The sequence below is a fragment of the Plecotus auritus genome (assembly GCF_963455305.1).
Source record: "Plecotus auritus genome assembly, chromosome: 2".
Classification (NCBI taxonomy): domain Eukaryota; kingdom Metazoa; phylum Chordata; class Mammalia; order Chiroptera; family Vespertilionidae; genus Plecotus; species Plecotus auritus.
The window spans coordinates 34,082,318-34,099,586 of NC_137771.1; the positions used below are offsets into that span (position 1 = coordinate 34,082,318).

The 17,269-nt window shown below is 41.2% G+C and overlaps 1 protein-coding gene across 1 annotated transcript in view; it reads right to left on the reverse strand.

Annotated features, from left to right (window-relative positions):
• ZYG11A (zyg-11 family member A, cell cycle regulator) overlaps window positions 1-14,304 on the reverse strand; it is a gene marked incomplete at both ends in the record, with an annotated part of 40,124 nt that extends 25,820 nt beyond the window's left edge. The window contains 4 exons of the mRNA XM_080658028.1: window positions 2,718-2,858; window positions 7,124-7,878; window positions 11,324-11,489; window positions 14,215-14,304. Of these exons, the coding sequence (XP_080514154.1) occupies window positions 2,718-2,858; window positions 7,124-7,878; window positions 11,324-11,489; window positions 14,215-14,304 (1,152 nt within the window). The remainder of the gene's footprint in view (window positions 1-2,717; window positions 2,859-7,123; window positions 7,879-11,323; window positions 11,490-14,214) is intronic.
• Window positions 14,305-17,269: the final 2,965 nt, after the last annotated feature.

Sequence of the window (17,269 nt, forward strand, 5' to 3'; positions counted from 1 at the left end):
TGATTTCCTAATCATTTAGATAGCCTCACTTTATTGTAGGCATTGTGGTAAGCACTACAGGAGACATAAACATGAATCACTTATACCCTAATCCTTAGCATAAAGCCTTGTGAGAGAAGTTAAGATATGTAAACAAATAACACTGTGAAAGATGTCAAAACATTACCCCCACCCCAAAGAAAAGCAATATAAAAGAGGTATAAATAAAATAAAAAAAGCAATATAAAAGAGGTATAAAGAAAAGTAATATAAAAGAGGTATTAAAAAAAAAAAAAAAGAGGGTAGTTGTGGAAGGAGCAATTATTTGTGGTATGGAATCAAAGGGCTTAATTCCAAAAGCATCTTTAGGCAAAAGTCTCAGATAGGATATGGACGGAAGCAGATGAAGGTAGGGGTGGAATGGAGAAGAAATTCCTGGGGAAGGGAAATGTGATAGGGAAAAACACAAGGTGGACTAAGAGATGGAATCCACCCACAGAGGAGGAAGACATTAGAATTTGAAAGAATTTGAAAAGTGGTAAAACCTAACATTTAAAATGCTAACTAGAAGACAGACTGTGGAAGACCTAGGAAAACAAATGTAAAATGAAAGTGTGGTACCACACTTAGACCACACCTACTCTAACATTCAGGGAGAATGTGAATTGTTTTGTCTATCAAATATGGATAATCAGCCCTGGCCTGGCCGATATCCCGCGCACCAAAGGATGGTGGGTACAATCCCGGTTGGGCACATACTCAGCTTGCTGGTTCAATCCCTGGTCAGGGCACATGTGGGAGGCAACCGATCCATGTTTCTCTCACATTGATGTTTCTCTTGTTCTTTTTTTCTTTCTCTCTCTCCTTCTCTTATTTCCTCTAAAATCTTTTTTATTTTTTTAATAGGGAGAATCCTCTCCTCAGCGATAGGTCTGCTAATACTCACATGAACCATGATTTTAAGAGACCAGAGCCCCTCACTTTTTGACAGCTGCATGAACTCATGGAGCCTAGGGATAGACCTGGGATACACTAACTTTTACTATGGAAAATGACTTTTTCTATATTGCTAAACTGCTCTTAGGATTTCATTGGGTTATCATCATCTGCAATTTAAGTATGTAGAAACCAAAAGAAACAGAGTTTTCAAAAATCACAGAGTCTTAGATAGAAAAGGACTTTCAGAACATCTAATTCAATCTCATTACAAATGGGAAATAATGGTCCAGAGTTTTTCTTTTTTTTTAAATATATTTTATTGATTTTTTTTATAGAGAGGAAGGGAGAGGGATAGAGAGTTAGAAACATCGATGAGAGAGAAACATCAATCAGCTGCCTCCTGCACACCTCCCACTGGGGATGTGCCCGCAACCAAGGTACATGCCCTTGACCGGAATCGAACCCGGGACCCTTCAGTCCGCAGGCCGACGCTCTATCCACTGAGCCAAACCGATCAGGGCCAGAGTTTTTCCTTTATATAGAATTGCTTTTATGGTATGACTTAAATCTAATCTCCCACAGTACAAAATAGGCATATTTTTAAGGAACTGCAAAGAATTGCAAATAATAAAGACAAAGTGACTTTAAGACTCTTTATTTTCATATTTCACTTAATTCTAAATAATTGCGGTTTTCTTTCCCAAACCACTTAATACTTGCAATTACATTTAAAATAAATTCACCCTTCCATAAACCAAAGCAAGGTCTGGCCCTATCAATATTGGTAATTTTACTTCATTCTTGAACTTAGTCTGAGAAAGGCATATAGGACTATTGCACTATAAAAAATGCTTTAAATGGGAGGTTTGGTCACCTTCAATTATTGTTATTTTGTTCTGTTCTTACTGGAGATACTGTTATTGTTTTCAGAAAACCAGATGTTAGATTTTAAAGAGTAAATGAATGAAAAATAAAACACAACGTTTAGGCCGAGACCGGTTTGGCTCAGTGGATAGAGCGTCGGCCTGCGGACTGAAGGGTCCCGGGTTCGATTCCGGTCAAGGGCATGTACCTTGGTTGCGGGCACATCCCCAGTGGAAGGTGTGCAGGAAGCAGCTGATCGATGTTTCTCTCTCATCGATGTTTCTAGCTCTCTATCCCTCTCCCTTTCTCTCTGTAAAATATCAATAAAATATATTAAAAAAAAAAAAAAAACACAACGTTTAGGGAAAAGTGAATTTATGTTTATAGATAAATAAGTCCTGATTTAGACAAAATAGTGTAATAGTCTTATATGCCTTTCTCAGACTAAGTTCAAAAAACTAGATGATTCAAATGATTCAGATACTCAAAATGAGAGATAATCTGGCAGTTAAACCTAACATTATTTTCCTTTCTCTATGAGGGCATTTTGATTCACTATAGAATGAGGCATATAAGTTACTGAATTTTGTACTGTGGGAGATTAGATTTAAGTCATACCATAAAGTAGTGAACAACTTTAATTGAATCAAGTAAGAAGTAATAATAAAAACTACATGCCCTGGCCAGTGTGGTTCAGTTGGTTAGAGTGTCACCCGTATACCAAAAAGTGGTGGGAGTCAATCCCCGGTCGAGACATGTACACGAGGCAACAGATCGATGTTTCTCTCTCTCTCTCCTTTCCTCTCTAAAAATGTAGACAGATAGATAGATAGATAGACAGACAGACAGACAGACAGATAGATAGATAGATAGATAGATAGATAATGGCTCTATTTTTCAAACAAACAAAAACTACCTTTCTGAGATATACTTACTTTTAAAATAGCAGGCATGGTTACCTGCATTGAAAAGGTCTCTGTAAAAAGCCTGTAGAGGGCTTCCTTCATGAAACATGACCTGTTCCTATACTGGCTCAATGCTTCTGAAATCTGAATCACATTGGCTCCTCCTGCAACCTGAAAAACAAAGACGTTACCAATAGGTTTCACTGCTCAAGTACAGGCTTTTAGGGGCCTCAAGTGTTTGAAACACTAAAGCCAAAATGAGGAACATTCCTCAAAAATGCCAACAGTTGGCCCAGCCAGGTAGCTCAGTTGGTTACAGTGTCATCCTGATATGCCAAGGTTGTGGGTTCGATGCCCAGTCAGGGCACATAAAAGAAACCACCAGTGAATGCATACAAAAGTGGAACCAATCAATGTTTCACTCTTTCTCTCCCTTTCTCTCTAAACTTAACCAATCAATAAAATAAAAATATATATCTAAAAGAAGAAAAAAAATGCTAACAAAACAAAGCTTGTCTGTATTCTTCAAAAACATTAATGTCACAAAGGACAGGAAGGACTAAGAAACTCTTCCAGCCCTAGCTGGTTTGGCAACTCAGTGGACAGGGCGTTGGCCTGCAAACTGAAAGGTCCCAGGTTTGATTCTGGTCAAGGGCACATGCCTGGGTTGTGGGCTTGATCCCCAGTGGGAAACTTGCAGGAGGCAGCCAATCCATGATTCTCTCTCATCATGGTGTTTCTATCTCTCTCTCCCTCTTCCTTCCTCTCTGAAATCAATAAAAATATATTTTAAAAAAAAGAAACTCTTCCAGATTAAATTATAGAGGTACTAGAGGCCTGGTGCACAAAATTAGTGCGGCCTGAGCCCTCTTGTAATACAGGAGCCCTTGGGGGATGTCCGACTGACAGCTTAGGCCCACTCCCCACGGACATCCTTAGCACTGCCAGAGGCAGGAGAGGCTCCCGCCACCACCTCTGCACTCACCAGCCGTGAACCCAGCTTCCGGTGCACTGACCACCAGGGGGCACTCCTGCGTTGAGTGTCTGCCCTCTGGTGGTCAGTGCGCGTCATAGTGACTGGTCGTTCCACTGTTCGGTTGATTTGCATATTAACCTTTTACTATATAGGATGACAATTGAGTGGAAAAATGATCCTATGCTAAATGGACAAGTATTTTATAGAGGGCATTATTGGGATAATCAACACTGGAAATATATACAGTAGATTATCTATAATAATAAAAGTGTAATATGCAAATCGACCGAACAGATGACCTTCCAGACGAAGCCAGGGCTGTGAGGGCCGAGGCAGCTGGGGCTGCGAAGGCCTCCTCTTGCCCAAATTTCATGCATCGGGCCTCTAGTATTATATAAAGTATTGCATCAATGTTAAATTCCTTAAAATTTGGTAACTACATTGTAGTCATTAAGGAGAATATCCTTGCTCTTAGGAAATGAAATACAAACTTAAGTATTAAGGGGTAGAGGGGTATGATGTGTAACCTACATGACAAAACAAAGTTGGCAAAATGTTTAGTAATCTGCAAGTTAAAAATTATACATACATCTATTGTCCAAGGACCTACACATTATTAAGAATCTAAACAAGGGATATATTCTAAAGTTTTAAAAAAAAAGTTTTGTGATCATCCAGATATGAGGTGAAACAAAAGATAAGCCACAGCAAGACCAAACAGAAGACAGCTGTTGTATCATCCTCTCTCCTTGGCCTCCTGAAAATGCCATTACAAAATAATCCTAATGGATTTGTGCTACACACTATAGTGGGCCAATGAGAATTTACTAGTAAGTGAAAATGTTGCATGGCTTTTAATAGTAATGGTGGCTGCCCTTTCTGACTCCTTTTAAAAATATGTATTTTTTTTATTTTAGAAAGAGGAAGGGAGAGGGCTAGAGAGATAGAAACATAGATGAGAGTGAAACATCGATTGGCTGCTTCCTGCATGCCTCCTACTGGGGATCGAGTCCGCAACCCGGGCATGTGACCTGACCAGGAATCAAACCATGACCTCCTGGTTCATGGGCCAATGTTCAACTACCAAGCCAGACACGCTGGGCTTCTGCCCATTTTTTTAAAAAATTATTAAAACACAGTTAACATACAATATTATATTAAGTTTCAGGTGTATAATAGTTATTCATTATTTATATACCTAATGAAGTGATCATGATAAACCACCTGACAGGTACAAAGCTATTACCCTATTATTGACTATACTAGAGGCCCGGTGCACAACATTCGTGTATTGGAGGGCGGGGACGTGGGATCCCTCAGCCAGGCCTGGGCCCTTTAGCAGTCTGGAAGCCCTCAGGGGATGTCCGACTGTGGCTTAGGCCCACTCCTGCCACTGCTGCTGCACTCACCAGCCATCAGCCTAGTCAGCCAGGCTTGTGGCTGAGCGGTGCTCCCACTGACCACCAGGGAGCATCTCCTGCATTGAACGTCTGCCCCCTGGTGGTCAATGCATGTCATAGCAACTGGCTGTTCCACCATTCGGTCGATTTGCATATTACCCTTTTATTATATAGGATTCTCTATGCTGTACATTACATCTCTGACTTATTTATTTTATAACTGGAAATTTGTCTCTTAGTCATCCATTTTAAAGGAATTAAGTACATTTTAATTTTGGGTACAAGAATTAACATACTTGTTCTGTTTGAAGGTTTTCACTAACATTTAATTTTTTAATCCATTTTAATGTAAGCAAATTTTCTATCAACTCAAACAATAAGAATACTTAGTATATTTTGCATCTAACTTAAAAGATATGCATTTCTATTAAGTAAAAGGTTTTCTGAAACACACCTTTTAGTCCTAGCTGGTTTGGCTCAGTGGATAGAGTGTTGGCCTGCTAACTGAAGGGTCCCAGGTTCAGTTCTGGCCAAGGGCACATGCCTGGGTTGTGGGCTCGATCCCCAGTGGGGGTAGTACAGGAGGCAGTTGATCGAATGCTTTTCTCTCATCGATGTTTCTAGCTCTCTATCCCTTTCCCTTCCCTCTAAAAAATCAATAAAAATGTATTTTTAAAAAATAAAATAAATAAAAATAGCACCATAAGTCCCTGACCAGGTAGCTCAGCTGGTTAGAGAATCGTCCAGATATGCCAAGGTTTCAGGTTTCGGGTTGGGTCCTGGTGTGGGTGTTTATGGGAGGCAACTGATTGATGTTTCTCTCACATCGATGTTTCTCTCTCTCTCTCTCTCTCATCAATATAACTAAAACTAAGCCATGTCCTCAGGTGAGGATTTTTAAAAATTACCTCTATAAAAAAGAATTCACCAATGATTGCATAAATAAGTGGAACAAATCAATATTTTTCTCTCTCTTAAATCAATAAAAAATATTTTTTAAATAGCACCATGAGAGGCTATAAACTTATTCTAGCAACATTCAAAATTTTTAAGACTCTTTTAAAATTGCTTTGTGTCAAAATGGAACCAAAAATGGCATTAACCATGTTGATCACCTGTTAATTATATTTAGCTATTAACAGAGGTGAAGAACACAAGTTTTAGAGTCACAAAGACTTGCATACAAGTCCTAGGTATACCATTTATTTTTTTTGTTAATCCTCACCCAAGGATATTTTTCCATTGATTTTTTAGAGACAGTGGAAGGGAGGGGGAGACACACAGAGAGAAGCATCAGTGAGAAAGACACATCAAACAAGCCCAGACCAAGGCCAGAGATCGAGCCTGCAACCAAGGTACATGCCCTTGACCGGAATCGAACCCAGGACCCTTGAGTCCTCGGGCCATCGCTCTATCCACTGAGTCAAACCGGCTAGGGCTCTAGCTATACTATTTAATAGTTCTATGATTGTGGCTAAGTAGCTTAACCTCCCAATGCTTCCATTCTCTCAACTGTAAAATGGGAGAATTAAAGTAGAAAACAAGGTGCACCACATGACATCTGGCAGATAGGAGGTGATGCATAAATGACTGCACTCATCGCCAAGAAGCTAGACTACCATACACGGAGGCCAGGACTATATGTTGTTTAAGATTACATTTCTAGCCCTAACCGGTTTGGCTCAGTGGATAGAGCGTCAGCCTGTGGACTCAAGGGTCCCAGGTTCGATTCCGGTCAAGGGCATGTGCCTTGGTTGCAGGCACATACCCGGTGTGGAGTGTGCAGGAGGCAGCTGATCGATGTTTCTCTCTCATCGATGTTTCTGGCTCTCTATTCCTCTCCCTTCCTCTCTGTAAAAAATCAATAAAATATATTAAAAAAAAAAAAAAAGATTACATTTCTACAGCCTACCACTTAGTAGCTATACAATAATTAATTGTTAAGCTCCTTATGGATTTTTTTATGTCTCTATAACCCTAACACCTAGATTCACATATACAACAAAAGTTTAATAATGTTCTGAACAAATGAAACAAATTTATTTCAGATAAGAACAAACCCTCAAGCCTTGCTGTGCAGTAAAGAAGTCGGAATAACCAGCATCTGTAGCCAGTAGTCCCACAAACTGCATCGCAGGCCGCTGCCGTATAAACAGTTCCACAGCTCCATCGGTGATGCAACTGCCCCCCGAAATATCCAGTGACACAACATTAGGTAGAATATCCTTCTGCTGCAGCAAATGAAAAGCTAGATCTGATTGGAGTTGCCTGTGATTAGAAATATCAAGGTGAAACAGACATTTAAGTTCTTTAATGACTGCGAGAATTTGTGGTTTGGTCATGGTTAGACATTTCAGATAGTGCATTTTGAGAGATTTGAGTCGATCCTTACAGGTAAGGAGTGCAGAGATGTCAGTGACCAGAGTATTGGAGATATCCAAGCTTTCCAGTTTTGGTAACTGAGAAACATTAGCTAGGTCTTCACTATGAAAACAAACATTGTAAACACTTAAAACTCGAAGACCAGTGAGCTGACCAAATAATAGTAGTCTTGAATCTTGACGGATGCTTGTTGTTGAGTCCAATAGCAGACACCGGAGGTTTTGCTGGAGCCAGCTATTGCTGCAGAGTCCATGTATGATGTCTGAAATTGGGAGGTCAGGGTCCACTGCAGTAGCATCCAGTTCGATGAGTTTGTGATGGCAGAAAGCTTTTATGAATGCAGTTGTAGAGATTTTAGCTTTTTTAATATTGACCAGCTTCAGTTTCATTTGGTTGCCTTGGAAAATGCTCACTGTTCTATCAGTCAGCTTGCCTGCAAAAGAACCAGAACCATTTTGTAATAATAACTAAATCTCAGGCCTTTTCCAGGAGACATTATGGCCAATGAACTATGACAGATGCTAATCACAACAAAAATGACTACGTACTCTGGGCCAAACATTGTTATAAACCCTTTACTCAGATTATATATATAATTTACTCTTTGCAACAATACTATAAAAACTATTAGTATTACCATCTTATAGGGAAGCAAACTGAAGCTTAAAGAATTTAAATAACTTGTTCAAGGCCCAAATAGGTGGAAGAATCAAGAATCAAAGCCAATTGGACTCCAGAGCCCAGGTTTATCCATAACAACCTTGTTCACAGAAAAAAAAGAACAAAATAAAATAGCAAGTATAAAATATATGCCATGCAAATAACATTATTAATAATTATTTTTAACCAAAATAGTGGATAGCCTTTAACAAGTCACTTACATCTTGGGGCCTCATTTTCCTCATCTATAAAATAAGTGGGTTGTATTACATTTCATTTAGAAAAGATTTACTAAGCATCTTCTTTGTGTGAGATCCTATGTTAAATAATGGACACACAAGGTAATTAGAAATCTATTATAAGGAATTCAGTCAAGGAATGCACAAAAAGTACATAAACTATTGTAATAGTGTATATATGCCATAGTAATTCATACCAAATATTTATACCAAGATGATATTCACTTCGGGTAAATTTTTTTTAATTGATTTTAGAGGAAGCGGGAGAGAGAGAAACATCGATTTATACATTCATTGGCTGATGCTTATATGTGCCCTGGCCAGGGATTGAACCCATTACCTTGCATATCAGGACGATGCTCTAAACAACTGAACTACCTGGTCAGGGCATATTTTTGGGTAAAGTTTGAAGACTAAATATCACTTTGCCAGGAGTAAGGTGAAAGCTGGAAGAACATGTCAAAGTAGACATGGAGGCATAGAACAGCAGATTATTCGGAATGACCCGAAAGTAAATCAGCACTACTGGAACACCGTGTCCAAGGGATGGCATAGCTGGAACTGAGAGTCAAGAGAAGGTAAAAGGTAGATGGGGCCTATACACAAAGCTAGAATATTCAGACTTCAGGAACAACTCAAAAATTCTAAGCAGAACAATGGTCATCATTCTATTTTTAGAAAGACCAATTATGTGACAGGGTAAAGGAATTAGGATGGTGTTTGATGAGCGTGAGATGAACAAGAGATTATTAATAATTTTAATCATGAGAGATGAAAAATTAAACTAGACAGATCATGGTGACTGAATGGACTGGGAGAAAGGACTGAGGAAAAAGGTAGGTAAGCTGGTTCCCAGGTTGAGTTGGGCTATGCTACAAGATAGGAGGAAGGAAGCGCCTATACTTTAGGCTTTGAGGACCAACTTAGTACTTTTATTCACACATTTATTCAACAAATAGAGTGCTCACTGTATGCAAAGCCCTATGCTAGATGCAAAGAACGGTGAACAAGACAGACTTGGCTCCAGGAGGAAGTAACCACTGATGTGAAAATAGCAAGACACCCAGAATTAGAAGTGGTGCCTGAGGGGTGACTGAACTGCTGCAATCTCATGATATCACTTTAATGGATGAGGAGTTGCTTCTTGTGGATGAGCAAAGAAAGTGGTTTTCTCGAGATGGAATCTACTTCTGGTGAAGATGCTATGAAGAATAACGAAATGAAAACAAAGGACTTAGAATATTATATAAACTTAGTTGATAAGCAGTGGCAGGATTGACTCCAATTTTGAAAGAAGTTCTATTTTGGGTAAAATACTACCAAACAAAATCACATGCTATACAGAAATTGTTCTTGAAAGGAAGAGTCAATCAATGCAATAAATTTCACTATTGTTTTACTTTAAGAAACTGCAACAGTGACCCAACCCTTAGCAAACACCAACCTGGAGGCAAGACCCTCCACAAGCAAAGATGATAGCATTTTTTAGCAATAAAGTATTTTTAATTAAGGTGTATAATTGTTTTTCTTTAGATATAATACTATTGCACACTTAATATACTACATTATGTGTAAACATAACTTTAGTATGCACTGGGAAACCAAATATTGGTGTGACTCGCTTTATTGAGATATCCACTTGGTGATGGTCTGGAACAGAACCTGCAGTATCTCCAAGGTATGCGTGTATTATGCAGCCATAAAAAATGAATGAAGTAATGACCGGTGCTACAACATTGATAAACCTTGACAATATTAAGCCGAGTGAAAGAAGCCAGATGCAAAAAGCCACCTATTGCATGATTCCATTTATATTAAATGTACAGAATAGGCAAATCCATGGAGGTAGAAAGTAGATTAGTGGTAGTTTATGGTTGAGAGGAATGGGTTTAAAAGGTTTTTCAGCCCTAACCGGTTTGGCTCAGTGGATAGAGCATCAGCCTGTGGACTCAAGGGTCCCAGGTTCGATTCCGGTCAAGGGCATGTACCTTGGTTGTGGGCACATCCCCAGTGGGGGGTGTGCAGAAGGCAGCTGATTGATGTTTCTAACTCTCTCTCCCTCTCCTTTCCTCTCTGTAAAAAATCAACAAAATACTTTTTTTTTTTAATATATTTTATTGATATTTTACAGAGAGGAAGGGAGAGGGATAGAGAGCTAGAAACATCGATGAGAGAGAAACATCGATCAGCTGCCTCCTGCACACCCCCTACTGGGGATGTGCCCGCAACCAAGGTACGTGCCCTTGACCGGAATCGAACCCGGGACCCTTCAGTCCGCAGGCCGACGCTCTATCCACTGAGCCAAACCGGTTTCGGCAACAAAATACATTTTTTAAAAAATAAAATACAGGGGTTAGGGGAGGCTGGGGGAAGGTCAATGGGGGAAAAAAAGGAGATATATGTACTACTATATGTAATACTTTAAACAATAAAAATAAATAAATAAAATAAAAGGGTTTTGAAGTAATGACAAGGTTCTAAAATTGTAATGATGGCTGCACAAATCTGTGAATATACTAAAAAAAAAAATCACTGAACTGTAAACATGAATTACATCTAAATAATTCACTAAATTTTTTTTTCATTAGGGAAAAATTGTAACATGGCAAATTAAACATAGCCCTTTGAACACCCCACTATAATGGGAGGTAAAGGGAAATTATTTAAAGGCTCACGCTCACTATCAACAGAATGAGACAAGACTATAGCAACTGCATTTCAGCAGCTACAGAGCGGATACCTGAGTGGTAACCTGACTGAGTTCTCCGCTATCTTCACTCAGCTAAGCCAATAGGAGGGGGCAAACCTAGAAAAACAAGACAATTTCCACCAAGGGATCCCAGAGATACTCAGACTCAGCCTCCACACAAATAAAATGGGAATAATCTATTTCCTACCAGATTGTTGTGGAACAAAATAGGAATTGCATCCAACTTGTAAAGAGTGCTATAATACATGACAAAGGGACCTTATCATTACCTTGCCAAGTCATCACCCCAAGGAATCGATCAGCTAATTCCTGAGGGAAACGCCAGTGCTCAGGAAGGCATAGTGTTCCATCAGATCTTTCAGAACACAGTTTCTCCAGGTTAGTAACCAGGACATTCAGGCAGATGTTGACCAAAGAATAGGGAGATGCCTCCTCCTAGCAAACAAACCCCCAAACAAATTTTGTTAGAATACATACACAAAAGTTCAACATAAAAGTGGTCTGCCATACATCAAACTACTTGATGAGTATATCTAAAAGTACACTCTCCTTACTCTAATAATAACTTATAAGTAATGAACTATCTTATTCCAATTGTTAGCTGAATAGAAGATTTCATCTGTTGTAGCTTCTGTTATATCTTGAAAAATAAGTTACCTCACTCTGGCCAGTTGCTTAGTTGGTTAGAGCATTGTCCCAGTATCCCAAGGTTGTGGGTTTAATCCCTGATCAGGACACATACTAGTACAAGAATTAACCAATGAATGCATAAATAAGTGAAATAATAAATTGATGTTTCTTTCTCTCTCTCTCTCTCTCTCTCTCTCTCTCTCTCTCTCTCTCTCTCTCACCTTTCCTCTCTCTCTCTAAAGTCAATTTTTTAAAAAACTCAGCAAACTAAGAATAGAAGAAAATTTCTTTGGCATCTATGGAAAAGCCTAGAGTAAGTATCATGCTTAAAGGTGAAAAGATCTAGAACAATACAAAGATGTCTACCCTCACCACTTCTCTAACGCTCTACAAAAGAACCTAGAAAATGGATATAAAAAGCACAGACTGAAAGGGAATAAGTAAAGCTATCTTTATTTATGGATGACACAATTTTAAGAAAATCCTAAGAAATCTTACAAAAACACAACGAGAGAAAGTGACTTTAGTAAGGTTGTAGGATATAAGATCAATATAAAAAGTTCATAAAACTTTTTAAGGTTTTTTTATTGATATTAGAAAGAAAGGAAGGGGGATAGAAACATTGATGAGAGAGAAACATCAGCTGCCTCCTGCAGGTCCCGGTCCCCTACTGAGGATCCAGCCCATAACCTGGGCATGTGCCCTGACAGGAAATTGAACCTGTAGTGCAAGGGATAATGCTCAACCAACTGAGCCATACCGGCCAGGGCTAAAGTTTTATAAACATAAAAAAAATTTACAGTAGTATCAAAACCAGAGGTAGAATAAAATATGTAATGAAAAGACTTTTACACCAAAACTACAGAACATTGTTAAATAAAATTAAAGGTGACATAAATACATGGAGAAATATATGTATCAGGTGAAAATGTATGCATGCATTGTGTAAATTTTAAAATTAAATATAAAATCTTACAAAAAAAAACAACACGAGCATACATGGAACCTGACAGAGAAAATGGATTGCTCTCTTTTCTAAAGAAATCCTTGTGTTTCTATTCCAACTGGCAACAACAGAAAATGTGCTTGTGACACTGTGCCAGTACTTTCTTTGCAGGGCACAAAAGCCCTCCAACAAGACAGTAGGTAAAGTACAACATCAATCAAAATATTTTCTTGAGGTCCTAGCTGGTTTGGCTCAGTGGGTAGAGTATCCGCCTGCATACTGAAGGGTCCGGGGTTCTATTCCAGTCAAGGGCACATGCCTGGGTTGCCTGATCCCCAGTAGAGGGCGTGCAGGAATCAGCTGATCAATTATTCTCTTTCATTGATGTTTCTAACTCTCCCTCTCCCTTCCTCTCTGAAGTCAATAAAAATATATATTTAAAAAAAATTATATATATATTTCCTTCAGCCCAGCCGGGGTGGCTCAGTGGTTGAGCATTGACCTATGAACCAAGAGATCGCATAGTTCAAATGGTTCACGGTTGGATTCCCAGTCAGGGCACATGCTCAGGTTGCGGGGCTCCATCCCCTTTGTGGGGCATGCAGGCATCAGCCAATCAATGATTCTCTCATCATTGATGTTTAAAACTCTCTCCCTTTCCCTTCCTCTCTTAAATAAATAAAAATGTATTTTAAAAAATATATTTCCTTCTTTCTGTACTAATTTTGGGTTGCGCCTACGCTGAACTTTTGAGTTCTCAGAGGGTGGTCCCTGGGGTGTCTGCTGTGGAATGCGGAGTCTGATATAACACCTAATATCAAGATCAAGTTCAAAGGCGAATCAACTTCCAGGATTCTCAACTCCCCTACACACCAGTAACAAGGAGACTATAATGCTTACCTGCTTACCGCGCCCCCCTCTCCCCCCCCAAAGAAAGCATAATCGGATTTACTTTACAAATGCGATACGAATTAACACACCAGCAGGCGCCAAATAATCTGGGTTTGCAGTTTGCTCAGAGTTAGTGTAAAAGGCACTCCAGGTTTATAAAACACGTGGAAGCCGGGCTCAGGAAGGTCAAGGACTCGGGTAGCAGGGACCGCGGGGTCACAGCCTCCCGGGAGCACGGCTCCCACGACGCACGCGGGGAAACCCGTCCAGGTTTGGGGCATTTGGGTTCATGAGACAATAAGCACCCCCGTCTACAACGGGCCAGACCCAGTGCTACGCCCAGCACTTACGTCTAGTCTTACACAACCCGGTAAAACAGCTGCAACCGCAAGGTGAGTCAGAGGCCTGAGGGGGGACCCGCCCAAGGTTACGCGGGGGTGGGACTAGCTCTCCCGGCAACACCACTCACCTGCGCAAGGTCGCAGCGCTCGACCTGGGCTGGGACTCTGCGGATCGACAACTCCCTTCCCCCTGCACTTCCCCAGCGACGGCGGGCGTCTGGCAGGAGCTCAGCCCCTTCAGCCTTGACCCCTGCGTCGGCCAAACGAACCACCAAGTGCCTCCGCACGGCCCCCGACGACTCGCCGCGCTCTCCCCGCACCGAGTCCCGCCGAGGTTCCTGGCCACGCTCACCTGCACCACGCAGTAGCCCAGGGCATCCTTCTGCGCGTCCGGAGGGACGATGGTCCGGGGCGAGAGGTCCGGGTGCAAGAAGTGAACCATGGCAACCCCCGCCGGCGGGGCGTGAAGAGAGAGCGGGCGTCGAGCTGGGGCCAGAATTCCACAAGAAGTGGAGCCAACTGCTCCGGAGGCTGCAGGTCCGGGCAGCAAAGCTTTTGAAACGCCCGGCGCAGCGGCGCGCACGCGCACGCGGCCACAATGCCTCCCCCGCGCCCGCTGCAGGCCCGCCCCCAGCGGGGCCCTCCCTACCCCACCCCGCCCCACCCCACCCCGGATCGCGGCCCAAGCGTCCCCCCTCCTACACCGCTTCGCCCGGGAGACCTACTTCACGGCTGCCCCTGAACTCCCGCCACCTACTCAGCCCTGGGAGACCAACGTCCCTCATCCCACCCCTCAGGACTGATACCACCTGCTGTCCTCCCGCAGAGGCGTGCGGGCCGCGGGCCAGCTGATAGAGTTGGGAAATGGAATATGTAATTGTATTTAACTTGAAAATATATTTTTTAAAGACCTTTCTCCTAAAAATCTGGCAATATCACCTCTCGTCTATCAGTCCTCTCTGTTTGAACTGCAGACATTGGATGAATCAAATGTTAAACCACTTTCGACGTCTTAAGTATTACAAAATGAACTACCCAGGCCCGGCCAGTGTGGCTCAGTGGCTGAGCGTGGACCTATGAAGGAGAAAGTCATGGTTCTATTGTGGTCAGGGCAGGTGCCTGGGTTGTGGGTTCCATCCCCGGTGCCTGCGTGCAGGAGGCAGCCGATCCATGATTCTCTCTCATCATTGATGTTTGTATCGCTCTTCCTCTCTGAAATCAATAAAAATATTTTTTAATGAACTACTCAGCTTTCTTGTTCCCTAAAATGTACCAAGAAGACCCTTATCACCTGCTCCAAGAGAGCAGTAAATTACTACACTTTAGGTAATCAGAAAGAAAACATGTTTTGGAGGAGGGTAGTCTTAAAGAGTCTGCGCCTTGGATTTAAATTCTTGATTGGAATGCCGATCCACCTTCTACTAACTCTGAACCTGGGGCAAGATTCTTAATACCTCAGAAGCTCAACTTCCCAACAGTAAAACAGGGTGAGAACGCCTCATGGGGTCAATGTGAGGATTAAATAAGACAATGTGTGTAAAATACATGACAATGCTTACAAAGCAAGTCCTTGAGGAGTGGATTCAAATGTTAAGATTATCTTTCAAGTACTAATAACTTTGCCAAATGCCTTTCTTACATTTATTCTTTTATTTAATCTTCAAACAAAACAAAAAAATTCTGAGCCGTAGGTATCGCCATTTTACCCCTAGAGAAACTGAACACCTGAGAGGTTCAGACAAAGGTTACCCACCTGATGAGTGAAAAATCTGGAAGTCAAAACCGAGTTTTCTAATTCCAATCCAAATCAATATTCTTTTTTAAAAAACATTTTTTTAATTGATTTCAGAGAGGAAGGAAGAGGAAGATACAGAAACGTCAATGATGAGAAAGAATCATTGATTGGCTGCCTCCTGCAAGCCCCTTATGGGGATGGAGCCCGAAACCTGGGCATGTGGCCTGACCTGAATCGAACCCTGATCTCCTGGTTCATAGTTCCACGCTCAACTACTGACCCACACCGGCCAGGCAATATTCTTTTTTTTTAATCGACTATTTAATAACTTCTCCTCTGTCTTCAAACTTCCAATATCTCCTCTCCGCCACCAAACTCTCAGCTTCTTCTTCCACTGAAAAAAAGAAAAGCTATTGTGCTTGCTTTGGCGGCACATATATAAAAATTGGGAGAAGACACACAAATTTTTGAAGTATGTAAAAGAGAGAGGAAGAAAGCCAATAATAAAAAAAAAAGAACACCCCAACCTCCCACAATCACATCTACCCACCACTATAGGCTCTTTGTCTTGCATTCTCTCCTATTACTATGAAGAATTTATACTTTTTTCTAAAACCAACCCCTGGACTTGTGCACTAAATCACACCTCCTCCTGTTTATTCAAAGATATCATCCAGCAACGTCCTTTTCCCCCTGCATTATCATCTTTTCCCTCTTTTTGGATTATTGCTACCAGCATATAAACAAGCTTATTTTTTTTCCATAATTAAAGAACAAAAGATTTCTTTTGATCTAATTTCTCTATTCAGGTCGTGCCCCCATATCTCTTCCACCTATTACAGCAAATCTCAAAAATATGGTCTTTACTTGCTGTCTCCAGTTTTCCTCCTACCAATTTCTTTCACCCCTGCCATTCCACTAAACGATTCTTGTCAACAGCTCCCAAGTAGCTAAATTCACTGGTCAGTTCTCATTCTTCATCTTATTTGACTGCTCAGCAGCATTTGACCCAAACAATCATATCTTCCTTAAAATTCTTTCATTTAGCATCCAGGACACATCTTCACCTCCTACTCCCTATCCCTTCCTCTTTGTTCTTTCTCTTCTCCTCCTACCTTATCAGCTGCTCCTTCTCATTCTTTCAGCCTCATCACCTGGACTTCTAAATCTGAGTAACCAGGACTCAGTACTTCCGCATCTCTTCTCTATCCATTCTCTTCTACTTGTGGTGCTTGTATTGTAAGACCCCCAGAGGGAGACCCTTACTCTATCCCACGGATCGACGGCAACCCCAATCATCCGCAGGAGGCGTCACTTGATGCAAACAGCAAGAGGCTTTATTCCAGCGCGCTGGGGCTCAACTCGTAACTCACGCCGGAGCAGAGGAGTCGAACCCCGAGCAGAAAGTCTTACAAGTATATATAGGCAAAAACCATACATGGTGGGGGGGGGTTACACATGTGAAGGGGGAAGAGAGGACAAAGCCGCCAGGAAATTCCAACAGGGCTCGTTAATAACATGTTTAATGACAGGGCCTAAGTTTTCAGTCAACAGTCCCATCCGGTAATCTCATGTCCTGCTTTTCTTATCTGTCAGAGCACTATTTGCTCTGTCTGCTCTTAGCTCGGGGCTGTTTCCTGAGACAGGTTTAAGGGTCTTGTTCCCATCACTG